This window comes from Muntiacus reevesi, chromosome 8 (assembly GCF_963930625.1).
Source record: "Muntiacus reevesi chromosome 8, mMunRee1.1, whole genome shotgun sequence".
In the NCBI taxonomy this organism is placed as follows: Eukaryota; Metazoa; Chordata; class Mammalia; order Artiodactyla; family Cervidae; genus Muntiacus; species Muntiacus reevesi.
In genome coordinates, this window is record NC_089256.1 from 18359258 (window position 1) to 18373265 (window position 14008).

The following is a 14008-nucleotide window of genomic DNA, read 5'->3' on the forward strand; positions in this document are numbered from 1 at the left end:
AACATTCAACCTGGAATTTAAGTCAACATAATACAAAATGAGAGATCACTTTTGAATTTTGAATCGTCCATTCTGAAAAATCAACTTGTAGTAGAAGTGTGTCTGCAGTTCCCAGAAATAGACTCTTCATTAATTTTCTAACAAGAACAACAAAATAGGCTGAAACTTAAATCCCAGATTTTTCCAGTCAGGTCAAATAGGTTGCATTACTAGCATAAGGTACCAAATTTGTTTCAGTCTTACAGTAATTAAAATTCACTTTCTGGCTTCTCAGGCAGCTCAGATGGTAAAGAATCCACCTGCAATGCAGGCACCTTGTGTTCGATCCCTGAGTTGGAAAGATCCCTGGAGGAGGGCATGGCAACCCACTCCAGTATTCTTGCCTAGAGAATCCCATGGATGGAGGAGCCTGGCAGGCTGCAGTTCAAAAGGTCACAAAGAGCTGGGCATGACTAAGTGACTAAAACTTTCACTTTTCTGGAGCTCTTCACTTCTTTGATTGAATTCTCATTTGTTTTTTTTTCTTTAAGGAAAATGCATTTGATTGATTATTGCAAGATTTGGGTGGGTTTTTGCTTTTTGTTTGTTTGGTTGTTTGTTTTTTTTTTGTTTGTTTGTTTTCAGGTTTTTAGGTTTAAGTGCTTCCAAGCTCCAGGTCACCCAAGTCATACTGGTACTGGAAGCCAGCAGATTGTCATTGTGCTTCTCCTAACATTTTGACCTCAGAATTCAATGCATTTCTATCTCCAGATTTTAGTACATCATTTTAAATATCACAACCTAATAAAAGAGAAAAAAGGAAAATGATCATTTTTCATAATAAATTATACTGGATAGCAGATGAAATTTTAAACATTACCAAATCCTCCTTTTCTCTCCATTTGCTGCATACAGTTCTAGGCTAGCTTCCAGCTAAGAGCTGCTCAGGTTTACCTCAGTATTGTCCTTGACACCAACAAGGATGAAAAGGTCAACTACCTTGAAATACCATATGTGCAGGGTTTAGATCTGGTTGTTATAAACAATTTAGAATCAACAACACTTACTACTTAGATTTTCCATCCACTTCAACAAAGATTGCCTCCAAAAACTCAATCCACTTAATGACTGGTGGCTAGCTACCTCTAAAGATGTTCAGAAAGTACACTGAAGGCAATTCCAAAAGAGGAATCCAAATACATTTTGAGAAACTGTACCATCAGAGAAATGTCTGGCCACTTTGAAGTGTTAGCACATGAGTGAATATATTTCCAACAAACAGATTTTGATAACAGAACTGATCTTGAAAAAAGTCTTTGAAATATAGTATCCTTTAACTGTCTTTTATAACCTTAAATGTCCATCCCAAATATTAAAGTGTGGGTTTAGGGGAGTGTTTTGTGGGCTTGTGCTTTAAAGGTCAAAAGTTTGGTAAATCTTCTGAAAATATTCACCCCACTCTGTCCATTCTTCCCAGTGATTCCATAGCAGGTGTATAAGCCCCTTGTCCTTGGGGGTTGAGGTTCTTCTTGCTGGACTGGCAGCCTCATTAATCCACTCACTCCACTGGAGCTTTTGGCCCCATCAGAATACAGAGTGCTAGGCTGCCAATAACTTTTTTTTTTCATTCTAAAGTTAGTAAGTATCTTAGGGATAATAAAACCTGTTTAATTAATGTAAGCTTTTTGTTGTTGGAATTCGCTAACTGTATTAAGAGAGCCTAAAGAACAGTTTTTTACAACATAATGTACTTACTATGCATGTGTGCTTGTCCCTATATCCTGATTTATAATGTGAGTTTATTTTCCTGTTTATTTTTGCCTGTTTCGTGTGTGTGTTCTACCTCCAGCTTTCCTAAAAAGGATTTGAACTGGTTTGCCATTATACATAAATATAAAAGAATGAAAGAGAGAATCCTGAAGGCAGGGAAATAATAAAGCCAGTGGTAAGATTCAGTACACAAAAACATGTACCAGGAACTTTGGCAAAAGATGGTGGAGTAGAGGGACCTTGAGTTCACCTCTTATGAGCATACCAAAATCACAGCTAACTGCTGACCAAACATCAATTAAAAAAAAAAAAAGACTGGATCCTCCCAAAAAAGATACTCTACATCCAATGATATAAAGAAGAAACCACAATGAGATGGTAGAGAGTGCACTTGTGATATAATCAAATCCTTTACCACCTGGCTACCCACAAACTGGAGAATGAGTATATCACAGAAGTTCTCCCACAGGAGTGAGTTCTGAACCTAATGTCAGGCCTGGGGAGGCCTGACATCAGAAAGAGAAGCTCCCAGAGAGAGCATTTGGCTTTGAAGGCCAGCAGAGCTAGATAGCAGGAGCTCCACAGAACTGGGGGAAGCAGAGACCTTATTCTTGAAGGAAACATGCAAAATCTCATGTGCACCTGGAACCATGGCAAAAGCAGTGATTTCATAGGAGCCTGGGTCAGACCTACCTGGTGGTCTTGGAGGATTTCCTGGAAGTTGTCAGGCAGCTGTGGTTCAACCTGGGGATGTAAAAACCAGTGGCAGATATATTAGGGAATATTCATCATGAATTCTCATTGGAGGCTGATGTCTTGCTTGGGTCTTTAGTACAAAGACCTGGCCCCATCCAACAGCCTGTAGGCTCCAGTGCTAGGACACCTGGGGGCCAAGCAACCAAGTGGGCAAAGACACCGCTGCATCCATCAACAGACAGGCTACCTAAAGACTTTCTGAGCCCATAGCCACCTTTGGACACACCTCTTGACACACCTACCCACCAGAGGGCCAAGAACCAGCTCTACCCATCAGTGAGCAGTCACCAACCCCTCTCCCTCCAAGAAGCCTGCACAAGTTTATAGAGCAGCCCCATCCAGCAGGGGACAGATACCAGAAACAAGAAAACTAAATCACACAGCCTATGGAACTGAGTCTGCAAACAAATCAGACCACCCGCTGGGACCAACTGGTCCCTGAGCCTTCGATGATAAGCTAGAACTGTACTGCTGGTATATACAGGACATCGAATATAGAGGGTCACTTCTCCAAGATTGAGAAACCTAACTAACCTACCACACACATAAAAATACAAGTAGAAATTTAGACAAATGAGGCAACAGAGGAGTATGTTTCAGATGGAGGAACAAGATAAAACCCCTGAAGAACAACTAAGTGAAGTGAAATTTAGGCATTGTATTCAAGGAGTTCAAAGTAATGATTGAAAGATGATCCAAGAACTTAGAAAAAGAATCGATATGCAGAGCAAGAAGTTAGAAGTTTTTAACAGAGTCAGAAAATAGAAAACAAGCAAGCAGAGATGAATAATGAGGACAGTTGAAGAGACCTTTGGTACAACATCAGGCACACTAAAATTCTTATTATAGGGATCATAGAAGAGAGAAAGGGCATGAGAAAATATTTGAAGAGATAATAGCTGAAAATTTCTATAACCTGGGAAAGGAAACAATCACCCAAGTCCAAGAGGTGAAGAAAGTCTCATATAGGATTAATCCAGAAAGGGGACACACCAGGACACATAAGAATCAAATTGACAATAATTAAAGATAGATAAAATATTAACAGCTACAAGGGAAAAACTATAACATGCAAGGGAACTCCCATAAGACTGTCGGCTGATTTTTGAACAGAAATTCTGCAGGCCAGAAAAGAATGACATGATATAGTTAAAGTGATGAAAAAATCTACAACCAAAAATAGCCAGCAAGACTCGCATTCAAATTTAATGGAGAACTCAGAAGTTTTACTAACGAGCAAAAGATACAGATTTCATTTCAGCATCAAACCAGCTTTATAGCAAATCCTAAAAGAAGTTCTCTAATCAGGATTGCTGGGAGAATTATCAATAACCACAGATATGCAGATGACACCACACTTATAGCAGAAAGTGAAGAACTAAAGAGCCTCTTGATGAAAGTAAAAGAGGAGAGTGAAAAAGTTGGCTTAAAGCTCAACATTCAGAAAACTAAGATCATGGCATCTGGTCCCATCACTTCATGGCATATAGGTGGGGAACCAAGGGAAACAGTGACAGACTTTATTTTGGGGGCTCCAAAATCACTGCAGATGGTGACTGCAGCCATGAAATTAAAAGACACTTGGCTTCTTGGAAGAAAAGCTATGACCAACCTAGACAGCATATTAAAAAGCAGAGACATTACTTTGCCAACAAAGGTCTAGTAAAAGCTATGGTTTTTCCAGTAGTCACATACGGATATGAGAGTTGGACCATAAAGAAAGCTGAGTGCTGAAGAATTGATGCTTTTGAACTGTGGTGTTGGAGAAGACTCTTGAGTGTCCCTTGAACTGCAAGGAGATCCAACCAGTCCATCCTAAAGAGAATCAGTCCTAAATATTCATTGGAAGGACTGATATTGAACCTGAAACTCCAATACTTTGGCCACCTGATGTGAAAAGACCCTGATGCTGGGAAAGATTGAAGACAGGAGGGGAAGGGGATGACAGAGGATGAGATTGTTGTTGACATCACCGACTCAGTGGACACGAGTTTGTGTAAACTCCAGGAGTTGGTGATGGACAGGGATGCCTGGTGTGCAGCAGTCCATGGGGTCGCAAAGAGTCAGACACAACTGAGCGACTGAACTGAACTGAAGGGGATTAATTGCTTTAATCGGAAGGCGTAGACTGGCTAAATGGATACAGAAACTAGACATGTATGTGTGTTGTCTAGAGGAGACCCACTTCAGTTCTAGAGACATACAGACTGAAAGCAGTAGGATGGAAAAAGTCAATCCATGTAAATGGAAATTAAAAGAAAGCTGGAGTAGCGATATTCATATAAGACCACTTTTAAAAATAAAGAAATGTTGAAAGAGACAAAGACATTACATAATTGTCAAGCAAGAAGATGTAACAATCATGAGTATATACACTCCCAACATAGGATCACCGCAACAAGGCAGATATTAATAGACATAAAAGTGGAAATTTACAGTAATACTAGTGGGGAACTTTAATGCCTCACTTACATCAATGGACAGATCATCCAGACAGAAAAATCACTAAGGAAACACAGGCTTAAATGACACACTAGACCAGATGGAAATATACATGTCAAGGGCACATGTAACATTCTTCAGGTTTGGTCATGTGTTGGGTCACAAAGCAAGCCTTGGTAAAGTTAAGAAAACTGAAATTGCATCAAGCATCTTTTCTGATCACAATGCTATGAGATTAGAAAGCAACCAGGGAATTCCCTAGTGACCCAGTGGTTAGGACTCAGCACTTTCTCTGCTGAGGATGTGGATTCATTCCTTGGCCATGGTGGAACTAATATCCCACAAGCTGTTTGGTACAGACAATGAAAAAGAAAACAACCACAAGAAAAAAATCAAAAAACAGAAACACATGAAAGCTAAACAATATGCTACTAAACGACCAATGGGTCACTGAAGAAATAAAAAAATAACTAGAGAAAAATGAAAATGAAATCACAATAATTGAAAACCTATTGAACAAAAGCAGTTCTAAGAAGGAAATCTATAGCAGTACAAACTTGCTGTAGGAAATAGGAAAAATATCGACATAGCTTTACACCTAAAGCAACTAGAGAAAGAAAAACAATTGAAATCCAAAGATAGTAGAAAGTAAGAAATCATGAAGATCAGAGCAGAAATAAATGAAATAGACACTAAAAACAAAAAAATAGTAGAAAAGATCAATGAAACTAAAAGCTGATTCTTAAAAAGATAAAATTGATAAACTTTTAGCTAGATTCACTATGGAAAAAAAACAGAAGGACCCAAATCAGAAATGAAAAAGCAGAAGTTAAAGCCTATACCACAGAAATACAAAAGATCATAAGAGGCTGCTACAAGCAAGTATTACAGAGGTAAATGGCAACTCACTTGAGTATTCTGGCATGCAGAATCCCATGGATGGGGGAGCCTGGTGTGCGTCCATGGGGTTGCAAGAGTTGGACATGAATTAGCGACTAAACCACCACCACCACAAGCAAGTATGTAACCATAAAATGGAGAACCTGGAAGAAATGGACAAATTCTTAAGAAGGTGCAGTCTCCCAAGACTAAGCAAGGAAGAAACAGAGAATATGAACAGACCAATTACCAATATTGAAATTGAAGCAGTAATTTAAAAACTGAACAGGCAGAAGTCCAGAACCAGATAACTTTACAGAAAAATTCTATCAAACATTGAAAGAAGAGTTAACACCTATCCTTCTGAAGGAGTTTCAGAAAATTGCAGAGGAAGGAGCACTTTTGAACTCATTCTATGAAGCTACCATCACCCTGGGCTTCCCAGGTGGTGCTGGTGGTAAAGAACTAACCTGCCAGTGCAGGAGACACGAGACACAGGTTCAGTCCCTGAGTTGGGAAGATCCCCTGGAGAAGGACATGGCAACCCACTCCAGTACTCTTGACTGGAGAATTCCATAGACAGAGGAGCTGGCAGGCTACAAGTCCATAGGGTCATACAGAGTCTGAGATGAGTGAAACAACTTAGCACACATGCACCATCACCCTGATACCAAAGTCAAAGATAATTACACAAAAAGAAAATTACAGGCCAATATCACTGATGATCATAGGTGTAAAACTCCCACATAAAATTAAAAAAAAAAAAAATCTAGCCAGCTGAATCAAAAAATACATTAAAAGGATCATACACCACAATCAAGTGGTATTTATCCCAATGATTTTTCAGTATCTGCAAATCAATTAGTGTCATACAGCACATTAACAAGTTGAAGAATAAAAACAATATGGTCATCTCAATATGTGCAGAAAAAGCTTTTGATAAAATTCAACATCCATTTATGGTAAAAACTCTCCAGAAAGCAGCCATTGAGGGAAACTGCCTCAACATAATAAAGGCCATATATGACAAACCCACAGCTAGCATCATAATCAACAGCAAAAAGCTGAAAGCATTTCCTCTAAGATCAGGTAGAAGACAAATACCCAGTCTTGCCACTTCTATTCAACATAGTTTTGGAACTTCTGGCCACAACAATCAGAAGAAAAAGAATCCAGATTGCAAAAGACGTAATAAAATTGTCACTGTTTGCAGATGAAATGAGACTATACATAGAAAATCCTGAAGATGCTATCAGAAAACTACTAGATCTCGTCAATGAAGTTAGTAAAATTACAAGATACAAAATTAATACACAGAAGTCTGTTGTACTTCTTCACACTAATAACAAAAATCAAATGATAAAATTATGGAAATAATCCCATTTATTATCACATCAGAAAGAATAAAATATTTAGGAACAAACCTACTTAAGGAGGCAAAATACCTATACTCAGAAAATTGAGATGCTGATGAAGAAAATTGAAGAAGACACAAACAGATGAAAAGATATACCGTGTTCTTGGATTGGAGGTATCAACATTATTAAAATGATCATACTGTCCAAGGCAATCTATAGACTCAGTGTATTCCTATGAAATCTACAATGACATTTTTCACAGAACTAGAAATTTTAAATTTTGTATGGAAACACAAAATCCAGTATAGGCAAATTCAATCTTAAGAAGAAAGTACAGAGCTGAGGGAATCAGGTTACCTGACTTCATACTACAAAGTTACAGTAATCCAAACAGTTTGGTACTGGCACAAAGACACGTATAGATCAACAGAGTAGGATAGAAAGCCCCAAAATAAAGGCACATACCTATGGTCAGCTAACCTACATAAAAGAGACAATAATATACAATGAAGAAAGATAGTCTTTTCAATAAGTAGTGCTGGTAGAACTGGACAGTTGTATATATAAGATTAGAGCATTCGCTGACACCATTTACAGAAATGAATTGGATTAAAGATCTAAAAATAATATGGGATGCTATAAACTTTTAGAGGAAAAGAGGCAAAACACTCTGACATAAATCACAGCAATATCTTTTTTGATCCATCTCATAGAGTAATGGAGATACAAAAATAAACAAATGGAACCTAATGAAACTTAAAAGCTTTTCACAACAAAGGAAGCCATAAACAAAGTGAAAAAACAACCTGGAGAATGGAAGAAAATATTAGCAAATGGTGCTACCAACAGGGAATAATTTCCAAAATATATAAACAGTTCATACAGCTCAACTTCAAAAAAACGAACAGCCCAATCAAATAAAAGGCAAAAGATCTAAGTAGGCATTTCTCCAAAGAAGACATACAGATAGCTAAAAGGCATATGAAAAAAAAAAATGCTCAACGTCGTTAATTAGTAGAGAAATGCAAATCAAAACTACAGTAAGAAAATCACCTCATACCAGTCAGAATGACCATCATTAAAATGTCTGTCAGTAATAAATGCTGGAGTTGGTATGGAGATAAGGGAACCCTCCTACACTGTTGGTGGGAATGTAAATTGGTGCAGCTACTATAGGAAACAGTATGAAAATTCCTTAAACTAAAAATCTGAGTTACCATATAGCCCAGCAGTCTGACTGCTGGATGTATAACCAGAGAAAATGATAATTCGAAGAGGTACATGCTTGCCATTGTTCATCACAACCCTATTTACAGTAGCCAAGACATGGAAACAACCTAAATGTCCATAGAAAAAGATATAAAGAATCCATGGTACATTTATACAGTGGAAAATTGTGTGTGTGTGTGTGTGTGTGTGTGTGTGTGTGTGTGTGTGTGTGTGTGTGTGTGTGTGTGTGTGTGTGTGTGTGTGTGCGCGCACTCAGTTACTCAGTCATGTCCAACTCTTTGCAATCCCATGTACTATAACCCACCAGGCTCCTCTGTCCATGGCGTTTTCCAGGCAAGAATACTGGAGTGGGTTGCCATTTCCTACTCCAGGGGATCTTCCCAATCCTGGGATCAAATCTGTGTCTCCTGCATTGACAGGAGAATTCTTTACCACTGTACCACCTGGGAAGCCCACAGTGAAATATTACTCAGCTATAAAAAAAGAAAATGCCATTTGCAGCAACATGGGTGAACCTAGAGATTACCACTCAAAGAGAAATATCATATGTCACTTATATGTGGCATCTAAAAATATTATATAAATGAACTTATTTACAAAAACAGAAATAGACTCACAAACATAGAACACAAACTTGTGGTTACCAAAGGGGAAACAAGTAGGAGAGGGATAAATTAGTAGTTTGGAACTAGCAGATGCAGACTACTAAATATCAAAACAGATAACCAACAAGGACCTACTGTATGGCAAAAGGAAGTATACTCAATATCATGCAGTAAGTTGCCACAGAAAGTTTTGTTGTTCACTTTATTGTGTATTTGCTTGGGTTTTCTTTTATAAATTCTGAGCCAGTTTAACTGGTAAGAATAACTTTTTCTTTTCCAAGTTAAAGTTGAACCCAGGACTGGTGAATTGGAAAAAAAATTAAAACAAGTGTTTCCTTTTGGGCAACTGACTGATAATTTCTAACAATTTTAATAAGAGAAATGAATATAGATGTTTTCCTGTACTTTGCTATTCCTAGCAGCTGTGTACTAACGTCAACCAAATTATTCATTTCTTATTGCCAAAATGTCTTATTTTAATCTGTGTGTATAATTAACATGTAATTTTTATTTATCTCTGAATGGAGGTTGTGGAATGAGTCAGAAGCTTTAAAGAATCCAATAATATTTTCCAAAAATGTAACCACATTTTATATCATATCAATATCTGTACTATTCCTCAGTTTATGAATTCACAAATGTAATTAGAATATTTTTAGAATATAAAGATTAGTTAATAGAGCTAATTTAGAAACTCTGGGTTTATTATTGTTTTTGTTAAATACTACTCTATCCTTAGCTACTCAGAGAGAACACTACTTGTTAAACATATGCTAATTTCCTTAATAAAACTTGTCATTTGGGGTTATGTGTTAGAATTCGGGGTTATTTTTTAAAATTAAGACTAACAAAAGTACTGGATAAATTTTATTTTCTTTAATCTGAGCTCAAAAAATTCTGTGGTAGAATATAGAATAATAATAATGTTGGTTGGCAAAAAAGTTGGTTCAGTTCATTTTTTCCCCATAAGATGATTCTCAGCACTTGTGTGCATTTGTGCTCAGTCACTTCAGTTGTGTCCGACTCTGCAATCCTATGGACTGTAGCCCAGCAGCCTCCTCTATCCATGGAATTCTCACGAGGTAGTTGATTAACTTGAGGAAGTCTATGTTTCTGTGCCTTTGGATTAGTTAAGTTTATTGGAATAAATATACATATACATATATATAAAGTAAGAGGAACTCAGTGTATAACAGCTATATTATTCACATTAGAAAATGTAGAAACAAAAAACAAAGAAAAACAAAATGAGAGAACAGATATTCTAGGATTATGAATAAGTAAACCAGACCATCTTTAAATAACTTATTAATAAGATCTTTGCTTCCCTCACCCCACAGATCAAAGATTCTATACTGCCTGCATATAAGGATTTCTGTAAAAATCTACCATTTCCAACATATTTTCCTGATGAGGACGAAAAGGAGCTACCAGAAGATTTGTATGATGAAGAAGTGTGTCAGCCTGGAGCACCTTCTATTACATTTGCTTGACCTCATTGGCCATGAGAGAACCCCACATATGCGGTGAATTCTGATGAGCCAGAACAGTAATATAACCAGGAATTATGGGGGTTTTTTCCTTAGTTACAACATACCACACTGGTTATCTTTTAAGCTGTGTATTTCTCAAATTATCTTAAATGTTTATAAATTTAACTTCTACTAAAGATTTGTCTGTCTTTGTGAAAAGGTGGTTGTTGAATGGTGTCAAGTCATATGGAGACTAGATAACTTACCTAGATTAAAGAAAATAGAAAACCATTTCTTGAACCTCAAAAGCAGGGGAATTCAGATCTTTATCTAAACTATAGAAATATTTATGTCATAGTTAAAGGCCTGACTCATAATAAAATCACAAATTATGGGTCTTATATATTATAATTGTGTTGGGAGGTATAGTTATTTTTTAGCTTGATCACTCAACTATAACTTTTTTTTTTGCTGTGTCTCACAGCATACAGTGGTTAAGGCTCTGCACTGAATCACCAGGGAAGTCTTGTAATCATTTTTCCTTGATGTCTTCCAAAAGGAATTTGAAACAACCTGGGTGTGCATTCAACAAATTTATTAACCACCTGTTACTCAAAATGTTAATAGCTCCTAGGTTTCTCTTCATTGTATGAAATGAAAATATTTACTAATGGCTACTTATGACAGATAATTAAGCCTAACAATGTTAGTATCATGCTCATGTTCAGTTGTTCAGTCATGTCCGACTCTTTGCAATTTCATGGATGTAGACTGCCAGGCTCCTCTGTCTATGGAATTTTCCAGGCAAGGATACTGGAGTGGGTTACCATTTCCTGTTCCAGGGGATATTCCCAACCCAGAGATCAAACCCGAGTCTCTTGCATCTCTTGAATTGGCAAGCAGATTCTTTACCTCTGAGCCATGCTCCAGGCCAATGTAACTAGAAGCAGGCCTTACTTAACTACTGGATTTCCTCTGGACTAGATTCCTGAGGATACACAGAATTTTAACTTTTTAAACTTCAGGTGTCTTCTAAGACTTGATGCACATAACCACCCAAGAGACTTACTAACCACAGTGTTACACCTTTTAATAACAAATTCATTAGTTATCAGGAAATCACACAAAGACCTACCAGTATTTTCAGGTCCACATTGCGTTTCTTATTCTTAATTTTAAATCCAGCTGAAGTCACATCTCTCTTAAAGTTTTCATTTATACTTCATCTCTTTTTTATTAAAGATTTGTGGTAGTTGACAGAGCCATGCATTAAAATAGTAAAGTAAGGGGAAAACATGTAGGATGATATAAATTAGTATTGGTGGGGAGTTGAGAAGGAATGGTGCCAATATAATACAGTTGAGCAGGCTGAAAACAAATAACATTGATTTGTTCCATGTTTCTCTTTAATTACGAGGTCCTCAAGAGGAGTCATTTTAAACTGCAGTAAATCTTGTTTAGCACATTATTTTTTATTAAAAATAATTTATCAAACTAGAAATATCTGAACTTGTTAAAAATAAACATATTCCAGGGTAAAATATTAGACACATTCTTGTCAGAGATCAAATAAGGCTATCCTTTACTACTTCTAGACAACAATGGTTTTGGAGATCTTAGCCAATGCAGTAAAACAAGAAAGAGTAGTGATACAGGGAAATGAGAATAAATCTCATTTGTAAGAAATATGATCTACCTAGAAGATTTAAGACAGTCAACTGATAAGCTGTCAGAACCAATGAAGACAGTTCTGGTGACTAAATACAGCATCAACATACAAACATGAACAGAGGAGCCTAGTGGGCTACAGTCCATGGGTCACAAAGTATAAATAACTGAGTGACTAACACACTGTATACAAACATATAATAGCAATATTAGGAAATTCTATGGTATGGAAGTGAATACCATCCACCAGCAGCAATTTTTTTAAAAGTTACTGAGGAAAGAAGCCTAACGTATTCTAAGGTCTTACTGGAGAACTAAAAATGTAGTTGAAGAACATGAAAGAAAACTATGATGGTCCTCTCTATTATTTAAGTTATGAATGTGAAGATGTAATATTGTAAAGAATTTAGCTTAATCCTATTTTTTAAATTTCAATATGACTTACCATACAAACTGATTGTAAAATTGGAACAAATGCATAAATTCAAGAATAACCAAAACTTAAAATGGTACCCATTCATTAGGTTTGCCCCATTGTTTGTTTAGGGATTGTTTATATCTATTTAATTTTGAAACTCAGAATATTGTGTACGTCAGTTCACTCCTTTAACTGCATTTGATGAAAAGATTTTAGTAAACTTATAGATGTATCAAGGTTGCTGATGAAATGATGGGAAGTAGTTGTTAACCTACAAGACAAATGAACAGTTATTGCTGGAGAACATAAAATCTTGTTTCTGAATAAGGTATTTGCTGAGGTTTGTATCAGGAGTCCCCAGGCTCTTCTGAATGAAAAACTGTTTAATTTCCCAGAAGGCATTGATGGGGGAAATCATTACTCAGAAAGGATACTTTACACAGTGCAGGAAACTAATCATATCATCTGAAAGCAGCCAGATGACAGAAGGGCAGAATATGTGGCCTTTTGAAGAAGTCAGGAAATCCTCTATACCAGAGAACCTGCCCCATAACCATCATCATCTTTCACCAGAGTCTGTGTTACCCAGTCCAACCTTGTACTGCTCACCCCACAACAGGCCAGCAAATCAGGAGATGAGTTGGGGCAAGGAAGCCCAGCAGACCAAGAAGATGCTGGGCTCATGTCCCAAAAAAGTAATGTTGCCTGAATTAGAATTCAAGTTTCTTTTATACTAAAAGGATAGGGAGTAAAGTCAAAAACCCCCACCCAGGTTCTGGTCAGACTCTTGAGAGGATGTTTTAATTTCTTCCTTCCTTCAGTCATTCACAGATGGGCCTGGTTACTGTGTTTCCTCTGAGCTAAACAGAGGTATTTTAGCTTACTGCGAGGCAGGAAAATTTAACCTTATAGGCAGCGTTAGTTAGTTAGTGATTAACTTGTAACAGAATACAGTTTCTTACCCATTAAAATTCCCTATAATCAGCATCCATTCCCTTGAGAAAAGGGATAAAGACAGTTGTGTCTACTTCCTGCTCAACAGGGGCAATGAATATTCTTTAGAATCTTTAGTAGTAAAATCGTCTTTCCTTTATTATCTACAACTATTTAGACCTGATGGAAACTCTTAGCTCTTTGTTTCTAATTTGTAATTGAACATAGGGTTGGACATAGGGATGGACTCAGGCTCCAGTTCTCAATACATATATACTAAATGCCTATGCTATAAAATAAAACAAATACATTGACTCCTCTCCAGCCATAATGAAATTACCATTTACTTCAGTTGAGTAGGCAGACCTGTTGGAGGCAAATTCATGAGGAATGTTTAGTATAATGTGCAAAGTTTTAATATAATTGTCAACTTCTAGGTCTTTCATTTATAGATTTATCCCATCCAGGTAGATGCTTAGAAAAGACAACCATACAGTA

At 36.9% G+C, this 14008-nt stretch overlaps 1 protein-coding gene across 1 annotated transcript in view; it reads left to right on the top strand.

The window, feature by feature from the left end:
• MRPL3 (mitochondrial ribosomal protein L3) overlaps positions 1-10688 on the top strand; it is a 48830-nt gene extending 38142 nt beyond the window's left edge. Inside the window, exon 10 of the mRNA XM_065942950.1 lies at positions 10360-10688. Within this exon, the coding sequence (XP_065799022.1) occupies positions 10360-10512 (153 nt within the window). The 3' untranslated portion in view covers positions 10513-10688. The remainder of the gene's footprint in view (positions 1-10359) is intronic.
• Positions 10689-14008: the final 3320 nt, after the last annotated feature.